At 47.8% G+C, this 15,991-nt stretch overlaps 1 protein-coding gene and 1 long non-coding RNA gene across 24 annotated transcripts in view; one reads left to right on the plus strand and one right to left on the minus strand.

Annotated features, from left to right (window-relative positions):
• The window catches only part of ADCY9 (adenylate cyclase 9), a 99,194-nt gene extending 93,158 nt beyond the window's left edge, over window positions 1–6,036 (minus strand). For 11 of the 21 annotated variants that reach the window (XR_012044951.1, XR_012044957.1, XR_012044953.1 and 8 more), the window contains exon 1: window positions 3,438–6,034. Coding sequence is in view for 7 of the 21 variants with exons in the window: in XM_072878147.1 (XP_072734248.1) it covers window positions 3,438–5,136 (1,699 nt within the window). In the remaining 14 variants the exon portion in view is untranslated. Of the gene's footprint in view, window positions 1–3,437 lie in introns of all 21 variants that reach the window. The other 10 variants (XR_012044947.1, XR_012044948.1, XR_012044945.1 and 7 more) reach the window with 4 other exon arrangements.
• Window positions 6,037–6,345: 309 nt separating this feature from the next.
• LOC140659004 (uncharacterized) lies at window positions 6,346–15,506 on the plus strand. Of its 3 annotated transcripts, none has more exons than XR_012044959.1 (4): window positions 6,346–7,047; window positions 7,551–7,637; window positions 8,283–8,429; window positions 11,778–15,506. It is a non-coding gene; the product is annotated as an uncharacterized lncRNA (long non-coding RNA). The 3 variants fall into 3 exon arrangements; XR_012044960.1 differs by lacking the exon at window positions 8,283–8,429 and having other exon boundaries at window positions 6,346–6,791; window positions 6,948–7,047; XR_012044958.1 differs by lacking the exon at window positions 8,283–8,429.
• Window positions 15,507–15,991: the final 485 nt, after the last annotated feature.

A 15,991-nucleotide genomic window follows, 5' to 3' on the forward strand; every position in this document is an offset into this window, starting at 1 on the left:
GCAACGTTGCTCTCCTGCGCTCCCCTCACATCCAAGGGGATCAGGTGCTGTGAAAACAGACGGTCTAAGCAATCCTAAAACAAACAGCACTCAGAAACAGGCAAAAAACATTGTAAGGTCATCAATGGCTCACTCTGTTGGTTTGTTTTAAACACCATCCACTTAACTCAGAAGTCAGAAACAGGAGGGAATATACCAGGGTCCCACTTCTTGCACGAAGGAGCCAAGGAAGGAAAGCAGGAAGAAAAGATATTTCCATCCTAAGATTTCAGTGAACCACAAAACAGCATAGGGAAAGAGAAATTTAGTTTTGCCTCGTCTATTCCAAAAAACAGAGAGCAGCACTAGGACAGCTCAGGGTACATCTGCATTAGGATTGCAAATGGAACGGGGAGCACTGTTTTGAAGCAGTTTGCCCAATTCACTCCTATGTACCCTGCTTTGGTGCACACTAGAGTTGTATCTGGATTCCTTCTGGGTGAACCGAGCCAAAAGACTCGCTCCAGGAGCATGCGAAAGTCCTGAAATGTGCGTAACATGGACACTGAGTCCTTGGCACCTCCCCTTTTGCTCTATGAAGAGTTTACTTGATCATGTTGACTTAGCCTCAGAAAGATAGCTACGACTACTGTGGCCCCTCAGACAATTAAGAGATTATACACTAGACACACAACATAAAAAATAGGATATCATTAAGATACTAAAGGTTGAAAGGAAGCCGAGAAGTGAAGTACCGGCAGGGAAACAAAGCTTATGTCTGTTATCTCCGCAGCGCTTTCATACTTGAAAAGAGTACAACGTACAACATAATTAAACAACCCTAACAAACTTCCTCTTCTCTATCACTACTATCGATGAATTCTCAGGGAAAATAGTAAAGCAAAGCTTCCTAACAGCACCTCCGTTCACAAAACTGTGCAGGTGCTTGGCAGAGGACAATGAATTAAGAGGTGAAATCTCAGTTTACTCTATTAAATCTCAGAGCTGCTCCTTAACAAAACCCTCCCCTGCAGCAGGTTCTAGATGCCAGCCTGTGGCACTGCTGTTAGATTGCTTTTATCATTGCCTTTTTTTTTTTCCTGATGCTATTTACCTATCAGCCAAGTAATCTGACTGCAGAACAAAGTACTGAGGAAACTGAAAAAAACGGGAAACTCTGTATAGCACCCACCATGCGCCCCTCAGGGTCTGGGCATGGGAGGGAAAGGGACTACACGTGCCACAGACCTGCGGATAAAGGTGTCATGGCAGAGGTCTGCTCGCTTTAAAAGTACACACGGACTCCGATTTCTATAACTACAGAAGACATTGATAAGAAATAGAAACTAATTACAGTTCCACAACAAAATACAGAAGGGAAAGGGGAAAAAAAACCAACCCAACCCATATTCCTTGTTAAAGTAATTCTTACCACATGCTCCAGCTGCTTTCATAGCTAGGTTTCAGGGTAAGAAGAGAGCATTAAAACGTCAGTCCACAAAGCATACTTCATCTTATCTAGATTGCATTTCAGTTTGTTCATCTGCAGTGCCCTGGCTAAAGCAGGATCTGTGAAAGGCATTTAAAGCTGCAAAATCCGAAACACTGTACTGACGAGACACAGCAGCCTATGCCCTCTCACAATAAATGTGACCAAGGACAGAACAGAAATCTGAGAAAGACCATGAAATAAGCACTCCTGGCATGGGGTATAATTGCTCTACAGAGTGCTCTTGTGATCTAGAAAATACAAACAAATAAATAAAAATATTTAAGAGCAGTACCATCAGTCTCCACAAGTAAGTTCATGTCATTTTGTGATTAATGATATCGAGTACAGTTATACATTTAGCAAAAATACTTAATTTCATTTGTTGCTACAACACGGCCTTCACACTGCATCTGGCTGTAAAGGTAGATGGAAGAGGGAAATATCGTAAGGTTGTTTCTCTACAACCTATTTTCACCAGAACAGCAAGATTCAGCTTAGAGTAAACGGAGGGATTATGTCTAATCCTTTTTTCTTGAAAGTGCACTTCCACTGAAACACATCAGTGTCAACAGTTTTCAAATAAATTAACTGAATTTGTATTTTTAGAAGCTAAACAGAAAGCAAAGCCCAGGGACACACATCTGCTTCAGTTCTATGGCTTCCAGTCACCAATGTCACTGTCGATGTTTTTCCTCCCGGTAAGCCTCTCATTTCAGCCCTGTTGCCATATGCATGCGGACAGCTAGCTCACCAAAAATAAGTATTTGTGTCACATCAAAATAAGCACCTGCCACAGGCGAGCGGCCGGCCATTACCGCTTCCACCACTGTTTTGCAATACTCTCCCCTCGTCCTTACTCACTGACCTTTCTACAACCATCCTGGCCTCGTTTCTTATTTGTTGCAGCAAATACCTCCTTCCTCCATCACAACGCTGTCCTATGACTCCTTCAGTTTCTTCCACTCAGTTTTCCACGCTTACTTTATAAATATGGGTACATTTATAAACAGAACAAATGAACTCGCATAGCATTAAAAGGGTTTGCAACGTATTCCACTCCCATTTTGATGCGTCCGCTCCCCACCTTGGGCTACAAGGACTGCAGACAACCATACCTCCACGAGACAAAGGCACAGCACTAGAGACACAGCTTATACTAAAGAGACAATTAAACCCTCAGCATGTACAGTCCTCCTGCATGCGCTTCTAAGTGCTGCTAGAAAGCAGTCATGGGTTTCATCTCAGAATGAATACTCTGTAGAAAAATGAGAATTGGACCCTTAGCCAAACCATAAGGGGAACCGAAGGATCCCTCGTTTTCTTTTCCGAAAGGCAAATTTGCAGTTTCATCCCCAAATCCTTAGAGCTGCAGAAATGAGAGCATCTGCCAGCTCACTGAACCACCTGAACAACTTTTTCCAGCCTAACTTCAAACTGTAACAACTTGCTATATCAAACTGCCAAATCTACAGTGCTCATTTCTTTCTGTGAATCCAGCTGTCATTTTTCCCAAATGCCTTCGCAGTCCCAACTCTCCCAATGCCAAAAAAACCTTTTCACAGATATACATAATTTTGCAAAACACATATGCTCTATGTATGGCACATGAAGTCAATTAACAAGTTTACTTACTGAATTAAAGGATGACACACAACAGTAAAACAAAAACCTCTTGCAGACAGCAAACACGTTAACCTTCTCCTCCCTGCAATGTTGAAACTCTCACAAGGAGAGCTAAGGAGTTTTGAAGTCTAAGTACATTTTGAGTACCCCAGAAGATTTTTCACGCTTATCTCCATGGCACCTTTTATTCCGTAATTCCCATGGTGTTTCTGATCACTAGCACGCGGAGTTAAATGTAAAACGTGTTCACTTTGCAAGTCAGTAAGCACAAAAAGTGCACTAGGGAAAATATATTCCCTCATAAAAGAAAAAAAAAGACTAAGCACAAAATAAAAGCACATACCTTTTAACTGGTCGGCTACCACGCTCTGACCAACTCGCTCAATCACCTTTCCATCCTCCATCTCGTAACGATCATCCAAATACTTTGCAGTAGCTTCCGAGATATGGACTTTTCCAGCCACCCCGAGCTGCTCCATCAGATTGGCCAAATTGACATCATTGGACCACACATCGAACTTGAATCTCCTCATTCCCAGAATGCCACACAGGACTGTCCCGGTATGAACACCGACTCTCATGTTCACCATTTCTTTTTTCTCTTGGCAAAACTGCTCAATGGCTTTAATCATACCTAAGCCCATCTCGATGCAGCAGTAAGCGTGGTCTGCCCGGGGCTCTGGGCAGCCAGCTACGCAGTAGTAACAGTCCCCCAAAGTGCTTATCTTCTCACATTTAGTGTCCTCGCACAGACGGTCAAAACGTCCAAAGAGGTCGTTCAGCAGTCCCACCAGAGCGTGGGCAGATTTATTGGCACTCATTTTCGTGAAGCCAACAATATCTGCAAACAAAATGCTCACTTGCTCTATCTGCTGCATTTTAAAAGGACGGAATATTATGGGGGTTTTCTGTATGGAGGGCTTCTTCTTCCTGTTTTTGGGGCTTGAGGTGGAATGACGTTTGATGGAGTTTTCACTTTCATCATCCCCCTGCTTCATTAAGTCATCGGCTATTATTCTTGGCATAACAGAATGAATCATCCTCTCTTTCAGGGCTTTTTCCACTTCCAAGTCTTTTCCATGCATGATGGATTGCCCCACTTTCAGGAATGTGCTTCTCGATCTGACTTCGGACATGATAAATAAATGAATACCGATGGCGTGGATGCAGATGTGCAGAAAGGCTTTACTCAACAGCTCCCAGTAAACCACACCAGCTCTGAGAGGTGTAAAACAGTTCTCATCGCGGAAGTGATAACCAAAGGTCTCGAAGAGGACCGAATACGACAGTCCCAGAAACAAGCTTAAATACAAGGGTAAGTGCATCACTGTGTAAAGCAACAAGAGCACTTCAATACACATAGAAAAACTGCCTACTTGAGAAAGACAAGTGTCTGTGGGATCTGCCGGGGGAGTCTGATTGGACATGTCACCACTTCCTGACATAGGTTTCAGAGCCTGGAACTGCGGAGCGAGAGTCAAAGAAAAAACCAGGAGGGTGAGTATCAGCGAAGTCCATATGTAATGGCGGGCGTAAGTCTTAGTGAAAGTGAACACAAAAAACGCTACACATACCAAGAGGAAGCACAGAGCCGGCACCATGAAAACAATCTGTTTCTCTCTCATGTGTATGCCGAAGTAGATGCCCCAGAGAAGGCAGGCCACGCCGATGTAGAAGAGGGCGTAGCGAAACCGGCGCTGGGTCTGCGGGAAGCATCTCTCCATGCAAGCCTCCTCCAGGTTGTTGGAGTCGAACTTGGGATTCCACCACTTGGAAGAGGCCCTCTCGAAGAGCTGCGGCAGCTTCTTCTGCCGGCGGAGGCCAGGGCCGCTGCCGCCACCTCCGCCGGCTCGGCGGGTGCCCCCCGACTCCCCCGAGCTGCAGCTGGAGGAGATGCTGTACTTGCAGTGCTTGGAAGAGGTGCAGCCCTGGTGCTGCTTGGGGTTGATTTTCACCGTCACGCTGTTGCTGTCCCCGCTGGAGTCGCAGCTCACCTCGGTGCTGTGGTGATGCAGCAGCTGCTGGTGCGGTGGGGAAGCCATGTTGTCAATTCCTCCTGAAGAGCCCGCTCAGGAGTTGGGTCTCTCGGGCTGGGAAAGCCACCGGGCTCCTCGGAGAGTCGCCTCTAGTCTCCTCCCGCCGCCACGGTCGCCTGCGCGGAGGGGCGGCCGGGCAGCGCCGCGGCGCTCCGCCGCTCGCCGGGCTCGGCACACAGGGCGCTGGGGCGCGGGCAGCCCCACATATTCCCCTCGCCTCGCACGCCTCCGCCGGCCGGGCAGGGCCGGGGCTGCCGCCCGCCGCTGGCCCCGCTCCCGCAGCCCTGCCGAGACGCGGGGCGGGCGGCCGCTCGCTCAGTCCCGCGGGGGGGACGCCGGGCCCCCGCCGGGAGGGGACCGCTCCTCCATGTCGGCTGCAGCTGGCCGCGGCTTCCTCCCCGCGCCCGCCGGGCAGCGCTCCCCTCACGGCCGCCGCCGAGGGGCCGGCTCCCGCCGCGCCGCCCCGCCGCCTCCCGCGCCCGCCCCGCCGGGACGGCACCGGCGGCCGCCCCCCGCCGGCCTGCGCGGCCCTCCCCGCCGCTCCCCGCCAACGGGGCCTTGGGCCCTCAGCCGCCCCGCGCTTTCCTGGCGCCGCGGGCAGCGCCCGGGCGAGAGAGCGAGTGCCCCTGCGGCGCCCCTCAGCCCCCGGCGCGGGGCTCGGCCGCCGCCGCCTCCTCCGCCTCCTCCTCCGCCTCGCCTGCCGCGGGGCCCGGCGGGGCTGGTCCCGTCACCCCTCCCGGCGGGGTGGTGCCGCGCCGCCGCGGGGAGCTCCGTGCCCTGGCGGGGGCCGGCCCGCCCGCCTGCGCGCCGCCGTGTGAGGGGAGGGCAGCGGCGGGGGCGCGCTCACGCGCGGGCGGCCGCCGCCGCCGCCACCATCTTCCTCGCGGGGGAGTTCGGGGGGGGCTGCGGGCGCGCGCCCCCGCCGGCCAATGGGGCGCGGCGCCGCCGCGGGAGCGCGCACCCCCCCCCGCCCTCTTCCCGGCCTGAGGGGCGCGGGGCGGGAGCCGGTCCCCTCGCACGCACGCCGCCTTCGCCCGGCCCGCAGAGCCCCGGGCGCGCCCCTTCCCCCTCGGAGGCGGGGGTGGCTTAGTCCTCCGTGAGGCAGCGACGCCCCCTCGCCGCGGCCGCACCTCGCCGGCGGCGGGCGGGGAGGGCTGAAAGGGACGGGACGGGACGGCGCGGGGTAGCCGGCGGCTGGAGCCGGGCGGGTCCCTCCGGGTCGTGTGTCCCCCCCCTCTCCCCCCCGCGGCCCGGCCTCTCGCCGTGCGCCGCGGCCGCCCTTCCCGGAGGCGAGGGGTGCCTGCCGGCGGGTCCCGCCGCCGCCTCTCGGGCCGTGTTTGCTCACGGCGGGGGGGCCGGGGAAACGCCGCCGTTGGCACGGCTGACATTTGCCATGCGCAGACAACATGGACTTCAGCAAACAATTCAAGCTTTCCGCATCCCCGCAGCCTGCTGGAAACTTGCTGGCTTATTTTTCTCCTCTGCTCTTTCTTCGCTTGTTCATAACTGACGCTATCTCGCCTGCACCGCTCCCTCAATTTTATTATCTCTTCCTCCCAGCTGGCCCCTGTCTTTCCCTCCCTCGCAGGGTGTCTCTCCGCGCTCCCCTCAGCGCCTTCCCCTCCTCTGCCCTGCGCTTCACCCCTCGCCCTCGCTCGCAGGTGCTGTTCCCAAAGGCTCGGCCCCACCAGCTTCTCCTCGCCCCGCTCCCTCCCAGCCCCTCAGCCCCTGCTCTGGGGCTTGCCCGGTTTCTGCCTGCAGCGGCCCGGGCCCTGCTGTGCCTCCGGCTTCCCTGCATCCCGTTTACTCTTTTCCAGGTGAGCCTTTCCCAGCTGGCTGCCCTCGACTCCAGCCGTCCTTCCTCCAGCGGCGCTTCCTACCCAGCAGCGAGTCCCTTCTCCTCTGAAGACGACACCGGTCGGTAAAATATACTCTTTTTTTTTTTTTTTTAATAGTAATAGAAAATATGTGGCCGCCCAGTTACTGGAACTGAAACCTGTATTTTTTTCCATTTCCTTTGTAAATATATTACTTAGTGTGCAGTAACCATGCTGTAAAATGTGGGTTTATTATTATTATTTTGAAGAAATTTGTATTTCCTGATGTACTCAAATACCAAAGTAATCTGTAATAAAAAAGCCCAATCAACACTGATAATTGTTTCGTTTTTGCTATGACATAGCCGTCTCTCAAATTCCAACTAATGGCTCGGCTGATCAATATTTTATAGCGAGTGCTGCTTACTGTGCCACTCTTACATAAACATTGTGGAGAAGAAAGAAATCCCTTAGCTGACAGAGCAGAAAGGAAGGATGGCCTCCTGGGCTTGGCTATTAATTGATAAATTTACTAAGACTTCTTTGCAACCTTTTTATTGATTCAACTAAATGTACTTTAAGTTATGTTTTTACTTCATCAAGGATGATGAATTTATTTAATCTGGAGGATTAAAGAAGTACGAGAACTTCCAAGGATTCAAAGATACTGTAGAAATTTGGTGGAAAAAGGTAATAAGTTTTTTACCTCAATGGTGAAGAATTTAAGGTAAAACTGCCTGTGTTTTTTAACTTTGTTATGTAAACCTGTAAGATTTATGTGGTTGCAGAGACTAGGTGATTTAAACTTTGAGATATAAGAAGTACTGAAATTCCAGCATAAATTTTTTTAGCCTTGCTTTATGATAGTATTGGCTTATTATTATTGCTTATGACATCCTTACTGAACTGCCTGTCTGGGTCAGCTGCATTTCCTTAACACCCCTCCAAAAAGGGTAGAAACTACAAAGAGCTAAAATATCGGGGGGGAAACAGGAAATATTTTAAGCCCATACTATTTCTAAGTAAATCAGGATGTCGTTGAAAAGAAGACTGGGGTACATTTTCCTCCAGTTGAAGATGTGTTTCCCCTCTGGTATCAACAAAGTCATGATTCCGTTCAGTTCCTTTAGTCCAGGGTGATTAAGAGCGCGTGGGCGGTAAATAAGTAAAACATTGTCTGCCTAGAGTGTAGTAAAAGTTGAGGCCCTTCAAATTGGTATTTATTACTGAAACCTGCTTGGGTAGGCTTTAATTCAACTGTCAAGAGTCTCTAAAATGAAGATGCGGGATTGTACCTTCATTCAGAATAAAACTCTGAGGTTTGTGCGTGTACAGCAGCAGGAAGGAGGTGGTTCAGGTGCGTGTGTGCTGCACAGAGAGAGCTCACGTGCCCGAGTGTGCTCCCGCAGTCAGAGGAGAGAGGCCGTTCGTATGTGTTTTCCCTGCGTGCACGCAGAAGAGACTGACACTTCAGGCATGGAGGTACGTGTGTGCAGGTGACAGAGGACAAGCAGAAGCAAAGCACAGACTGAGAAGCAAGAGAAGTGTGTCTTGTTCCCCCCGTGCTCAATAAAGCAGGACTTTGTATGTTCTTAGAATAAACAGAATCACATCAAAGATACTGGCTACATCACAAGTTTCAACGGAGTGACCCACATGATCCCAAATTTTGTCTGGCTACTAGTCAGAGACTGCTTTTGATCTCCGCTAATGAAGTAGTCTCCTCTTTCCCAGCTTTCCATACTGGTTTGAAGGGCAGTGAAATGGGACTGAAGAAGACATCTGACTTGTCAAAACCCTCCTTTAGTAAGCTTCAGATCATGATTTCCAGATTGCTCAGAATCCTTGCTCCCCCAAGGAAGCTCCCACTAGGTTTGGTACTCGTGAACTCCCATCCTGCTCCTCCTTTTGATCTTTGGGTGAAACAGTCACCCAACACTCACCAGCCCAGCCATTCCCCAGCTTCCCCTGTGGAAGCTTACATTGTAAGCTTCAAGTTCTGTGGAAACATACACTGTGTATGCAGCAGGGAGAACCGGTACCTTGTATTCACTTTTGTTAGCTCTGTACTGGCTGAGAAAAACCTAAGGCTGCCTCCTGAAAGGCTGAATCTTTAAAATTGGGTATTATGTCACGTTCACTTTGCTTGCATTGTGAAGATTTTTCTCCTTTGAATTCCAGAAGCAGGTTAAATACATGTAAGCAGTAATCATGAAATGCCAGTGATGCTTGTATTTATTTCAAGTGTGAGTAAAATTTGTCTTAGAGGGCAAGAAGTGGCTTGAAGTTTTATCCTATATTTCCCTCCCTGCCTTCTGATTTGTTTTTAGGAGGAATTTAACCCTGTGGAATATAATACAGTCAGCGTGTCCCTCTAAGGCAGCATCTGAGTGGGTAACGTTTGTAGCATCCTTTAAGGAAGATGCTTCCTCTGGTCGCTTTCTTAGCAACCACAGTTAGCACATCTTGGTAGAGCTGGGAGCTACCACGCGGTATTGATTTTGAGTCCCGGCTTCATTTTAGTGCCTGGTAGTTCTGGGTTGTGCTGTTTTCCTGCAGAGAACTCTGACTGCCCTTCGAAAATACTCTGGGACTGGTTTCCTTTCTCAGAGACCCCGTTAGAGGAAATACTTGACAGTGCAATAGCTGGGCAAATGCATATCCTACCTGCACATTTCTTTTAATTTCATGCCACTAAATATGTATATTTAGTCTATAGAATTGAATGTACTTCCCTTCTCAGAGGCACAGCTTTGTCAGCTCTAACGATTAGCTTTTGTTTGACGTTCATAATATTGTACTTCACCGCTTATCTGATGGAGCTCTGCGAAACTATTTAGGGGGATTCTGAAATGTGACAACCCACATGATGCTTTTTTAGACTTCACAAACCGCCTTCAGGAGGCAGAAGAATATGGCATGGAATATAACGGCTGGCTAGAGCAACAGTATAATGCCAGTATTAATGCCAGTATAGTTGGTGCAGCTGGGGAGGAGGAGTGCTATTTAGAAGTTTGTGGCTTTTATTGTATGCTGTCAAAGGAGAACTTACAGCTTGAAAGAAAAGGCATCATGGATGCCATGGGTGGAGACCATTGATCCCGTCTGGCTCTGGAAACAGCATAAATATTGGAGGAAAATATGTTAAAACCTCTTTCGTCTATCCACAGATGGAAGGGCTCAAGGGAGACAGCCCGGGTGCCCCATTCCCTACTTTCTTACTTTAATAAATAGCAGGATCTCACTTTCTGACAAACTTCTGCGTCTGCATCCTTGCTGATGTGCGCAGCATTCATTATGAGCTTTAGTTTGAATCCTGGTGACCTCTAGGTGAAAGAACTCTTGTTATGGATTTAAAAAACAACCACCTTTCTGACTTCTGTTCACAGACTAACAGGTAAACATCAGAAAATATTTTGGAGGATTGTTACTCCTCCATGGTTTTTAAAATTAGAAAATATCATGATGCTTATTTCACTTTTCCATCAAAGAAGAGCACAAGGATTACCTTTGACATCGCTTCCATATGAAGGCATGGAAGCTGAGTAAGTGGTGCATTCTTCTCACTTCCTCAGGGTAGCCAGGTTGGTTTTGTGTTCTGTATTTTCATCCTTGTGAAACTGCAGTTCAAACTATTCATATTACTGACACGATTTCATATCCCAGATGAGGGGCACAGATAAAATAAGCAAGTAAGCAGTAGAAGATCCTTTTATGTGACTTGGACTTCAAGAGGGAGGACAAAACCTGGCCCAGCTGAGAGGGAATTGCTGGCTCCCATAGGACCAGGATTTTACTTGCAGGCTTTACGGTCATCTCATTCTAGTGGCCTTCTACGCTGAAAGCCATGCAGACTATACCACTTATTTGGCAAAATGTCTGCCACCAGGAGGTGGCTTCACTCAAATATACGTTTCTGTAAGATGAAGACAAACTTAAAATTTATTGCTCATTCCATTCATAACCAGAAGTTCTCCTGGCTTGCCAAGCTGCTGAATCAGCTTGGGTACCTCACCCTTGAGTCAGCAAAGCCTGAAATAGAAACTTGCTCCGTTTCCGAAGAGAGGAAGTACCACTGTTGTCTGCAAATACAGCCACATCTAATGTACTTTTATAACTACGAACACTCGGTGGAGGAGCTTGCATGATGCTCTGCTGCTTTAAAAAAAAAAGGGGGGGAAAAAAAGGTATTTTCTTACTTGAAATAGGAATGTTTGAAATTCTATAGCTTGAAATTGCTATGAATGGGACTGTCTGGGTGTGGAAGCACCAAGGAGTAAACAGCAGGAGAAGGACTGTACAAGTGGCAGTCATTGATGTCACCTAGACTAGCCCAGCATCAAGCCCCCACTCCATCTACTTGCAGCTTCTCAGGATGTTGACATTAGGGAGACAAGGGACAGGCTACAACCAGGCTAACGCAAAGTTGTAAGCCATTAAGAAATGATGGCAAGAAGACAGGGTAGAAGCTATAAAACACTGATTGGAGATCAGCTACAGCAGTGCTCATCCAGGATTCCCAAAGTAAAGTTGAGTCACTCTCACTGCCATGCTGTAACTCCGCTTTGTAGCTCAGCATAAAAGAGCAAAAAACAGTGAAAATGACCAACAGTTGCAGTCAAATAGTGGGAAGTGACACTGTAAAGTCATCAGCAGGACTTCCGTGAGTAGGTGGAAGGCAGTGAAAAGGCATGTAAAAATAGTCCCTGTGTGATATAAATTAGGGAGGAGTTTCTGTGGCTCCAAGTCAGGTCAAGAAGTAGAAAAATAATCATAGTGTTAATTCACCCGTTCTCCCCTTCTCAAGTTGCTCGGCTTTTCATCTTGCAGATGTTGCATCAGTAATTTTTAGCATACTACAAAAGGACGCCCGTTAAAAATAATGTTTCAGGAGGCCGTCGAGCAGACACTTGTTGTGTGCCACCTTCCCGTGAACGCTCCTGGTTTTCCCTTCGTGCATGCTGCAGGCCGGTCTCACGCTCTTCCTGGTCCAAGGAAATGACTGCTGCTGGTGCTTCCCTTCAAAGTCTTCTGAACTGGCTTTACCTTCCATAAAGAGCAGGCCATTCTGCTGGGCAAACAAGAAACCCAGTAACCCCTTTTGAACCCTGAGATACCCAGCCATTACTGGGCTAAGGGAGCAAAACCCTTTGACTCAGGGACATCCTGATGTCTTTCTTTTACTTTCTCTGGAAACTTTTCCTCCGTCTCCTCCAGAAGGGCTGGATGCCCACGTGCTGTTCTGTGCCGCAATGCCGCCTGCTCCCCTCTAGCCGTGAAGATCTTGTATATGCTCCTTTACCTGTATAACATCACAACTTATGTGACTTTGCAAAATAAGGTTTATGAAGCCAATGCTATAGAGAAACAGAAAATAAAACCTTTCTCTTCTCACAGCTCGCTTATTTAGACAACCTGTCTCCATAGCACAGTTTCTGCGGGAAGAGCCTTATGGACAAGGGAGTTCTCTTTTACGAGAGCAGCAAAAGGACCCTCAGAACTAAACTATTCTAAACTAGTCTAACTATTCAGAACTAAACTAGACTGAACTATTCATATAACCTTGCAGGCAAGTTTCCTCGTAGGGGATTTTCCTGCAGTACTATGGAGGAAATGATAGAGATTTGGAAAAATTGTCATTTCTGCAATGGGTGTGAACGTTGCAACACACAATTTTACTATTTTCTGATTTTTGCAACAGTGCAGTTGCAAATTGCAACACATTTTATATTTAGTGTTTTGGATTATTCAACCGAAAAGAGGTGGGATGAGACTTTACCGGCACAATTGCAGGCTTATGCAATCATCTTGTGCACACGCCGCAGGTTTGGAAGGAAGACCTGCTACAAATCCACAGAAAATCCTGGCTACGGGATTGTAAGTGCCGCCAGGAATTACACAACGTAAAACTTTGTAAAACATTTGCTTTGGGTGCACCAAGCCCTTTTTAAATTTAGCTTTCTGGGGAGAAGAGAATTGCTGTGGCATTTTTGTGACTTGATCCCTTGTCTCGGTTGATCTGCAATAGAAAGGTGACCCTGAGCGCTGCTGAGCTGGGAATGGGTACGGTGAGAGCCACCGCTGCCTGAGCCGAGCGTTCGCTTTGAGAGTGACGGAGCGTTCCCAACCGCATCCCTGAATAGATTCGCTTTCTCTTTCCCTGGCTCAGGCTGCCACAAGTGTATTTTAACTACAAATCTGTTATTCTGCGCTGTGGGTGCCAGAATCATTTTTAAAAATAACCCAACTCAGTAATACTGGATTTTTGGTGATTTTCTTTTTCTTTTGCCCAGAAAGGGTAGGAGAGAGCATTCTTCTCAGCCATACCTGAGATTTCACCTCTGTGGCTGCAGCGCTGGTGCTGTCTAGGAATATAGATGACCCCCACTACTCCAACCGGAGCAGATATATCTGAGCGATTTAGCAACAATGTGACAAGCCTGAAGTGGAAGGCATTGAGAAAGTATTATATCAATTTTTAGTTTGTCTTTAAGATGTTTTCTACACGCTTGTGTTCTATAAGCTCGGAAAGAGTACACGTCTCCTGTCTTCAAACACAGGAACCAGTCATTATTTCAATTTGCTGCTGTGGTGGTAGGATTAAGCCTTTGATGAAACAAGAAGAAATTATACAGGGCAATTTGACCCCTGCTATGTCAGAGCGGTGACTGAAATTGGGGTGCCCCAACGCAGTCCACTGATTCTACTGTTAGGTGATAACTTTTCGCATTTCTATTGATTAAAAACTGATTTTTGTTCTAAACTGATGGCTGCTGCACTTCACACTTTATGACTTAAAGATTTTCTTTACACTGCACAAAGACAAGACTACAGTAAAAGATTATTGTTGGGGCTTCACACTCAAGTACTGACAAATTACAAAAAGACAATATTAATTTTAGCATTTTGACACTCTCAAATGGTATCCATGGAGTGCTTGATGCTCTCTGAGTATTCAGGACTTTTGCTGGGCTATCGATGGACCGTGACTGCAAGAAGAGCAGCGAATGCCTTCCAAACAATCACGTTTGAAACTGAGTGTGAATGCATGTTTCTGACACGGCCCGGCTCTGTTTCCAGGGAACAAGATGGGAAGAAAATGCTGCTGAAAACACTAATGCATAACGCTTTGGCAGAGACGGTTATCGCATCTCCTCGTCATTTTTACCTGTTGCTGCCCTGACAACTGCGGTGTATTATGGAAATAAAATGTGAAGTCGCTCGGGTCTGGGTTCTGCTGTTTGCGGACTAGGCAAATACATTTAATACCTTTTGACAGCGGGAAGAGAAAATGCATGCTTCTGCAGTGAAGGAGAAATATCGGTTCTGGGGTACTGAAAACACAGCAAATATTTGTCAAAAAGGGGAGTTGGGAGGCAAAGCGAAGTGGCATATAGAACGCAATGAAAGGTCGCGGAGGGGGAAATGATACAATCCAGCAATTATTGGCTAGATGCAGTCAGGATTTAGGAATGGGGCCCTAATCCTTTTATAAACCAGGAATCTGCTTGAATTGGATAATGGGAGTACCGACAGTCGCACTTGGTAAGCAAAAATCAAATAACCTTCGTGCTTCGTGGCACGCGCTAAACTCTTAATGACACAGTCAGGAAAAAACCATAAGCCATCACAGGCTTTTCGGTAATTCCCTACCAAGGCTTTTGTCCAGGCTGCAGCTTTCGGAGGCTCTGCATGATTTGTACCTGCGAGAACTGCTCAGAGGTTATGTTTTGGTAGATTTAGACAGCCAAGTTATTTACTGAAAGATATCTCTAAGAGGGAATTTGGTGCAGACCGAGTTGGCTGCTGTGCTGTGTGATGTGTGACCCCATCTTGTCACCGCATGCCTGAAACTTTCCCACATATTGTCTGTTAATTTGGTAAATTATTTCCTAGAACACTTAGAAAACAAAACAAGGAGCTGAAATCGCCTCTCAGTATTTCTTCAGTCCAAACAAACAAACAAGCAGATTGTGTGTCTTATGTGTCTAGTCAAAACATCTCAGTTATTAATATTAAACTCCTGGGTGCCTGGAGAACCTGCTCCTGAATAAGCTACAAAGCTGAAGCATGGCTGAAAATATTAAAAACAATTATTCCACCATCTCCAGCTGATGTTTCTGCAAGGTAGCAAGGACAACCTCCCCTCTCCCCTGTAGTGACGGGGCATGCCGTGCGGCAACAGAGATGCACCATTGCACCGGCGAGCGGCAAACCTGCGGTGTAACTGCTGGCTTGTGTGCCCGCGCCTCCCTCCAGGGCTCTGTGTCTCAAAACCAGACTGCCTGGTCCTCTGCGAGGACCGCTGAAGGATGTTACACGCATCCCTGCAGTGGTTTCGGGATGCAAAGACATGCGGCTGTAGAGAGAGAAAAGGCTTCAGCCATAAACCAGGGAAGTGGGGGCTGAGAAGCAGATTTACTGTGCTAAGTGGCTTTTTCCTGTCCGCTCATTTCTCCTCTTTCACCTTCCTCATTTCGGTTCCTTCCTCGGCTTTGGCTCTGTGAAAGAGCAGGGAAAATATTCTATTCCCCTTTCATGGTCATAACACATATTTATTAAATCCCATTTTATTATAACCCAAATAATGATTGCCATGTTTTATGTTTTATCTGGACCATTTAAGCTCTTAATGAAGGATTTGCCCTTAATCTGGATCTCTCGCTTCCTTTTCTTGTCGCACTCGGTTCAAACTCAAGGCACATGCCGTATTCCTTTAGAGGCAATTTGTCTTGAATGGAGGTGTGTTGATTTTTAACCGGGTTTTTCATCCTGCCCTGTCTTACCTTCACAGCCAGGCTGCTTAGACCAGGAGGCATCAAGTTCATCGCTTTGCTACAGCCTCTAACTTCTTACAAGCCAGAAATGCGGGCAGGGCTCTCAGAGAGATTATCGTCTTCCTAACCTCAGCCAGACTGCAAACCAGCCCGCAGCCCACCTTCTTCCCCTAAACAAGCAGCGTGCTTCACTAACCACAGAAACTTCAGCAGCACCCAGTCGCTGCCTTGATTTTTTCCCAGCAAGGCCAGGCACGGCAGCGATGA

Source organism: Ciconia boyciana, chromosome 13 (genome assembly GCF_034638445.1).
Source record: "Ciconia boyciana chromosome 13, ASM3463844v1, whole genome shotgun sequence".
Classification (NCBI taxonomy): Eukaryota; Metazoa; Chordata; class Aves; order Ciconiiformes; family Ciconiidae; genus Ciconia; species Ciconia boyciana.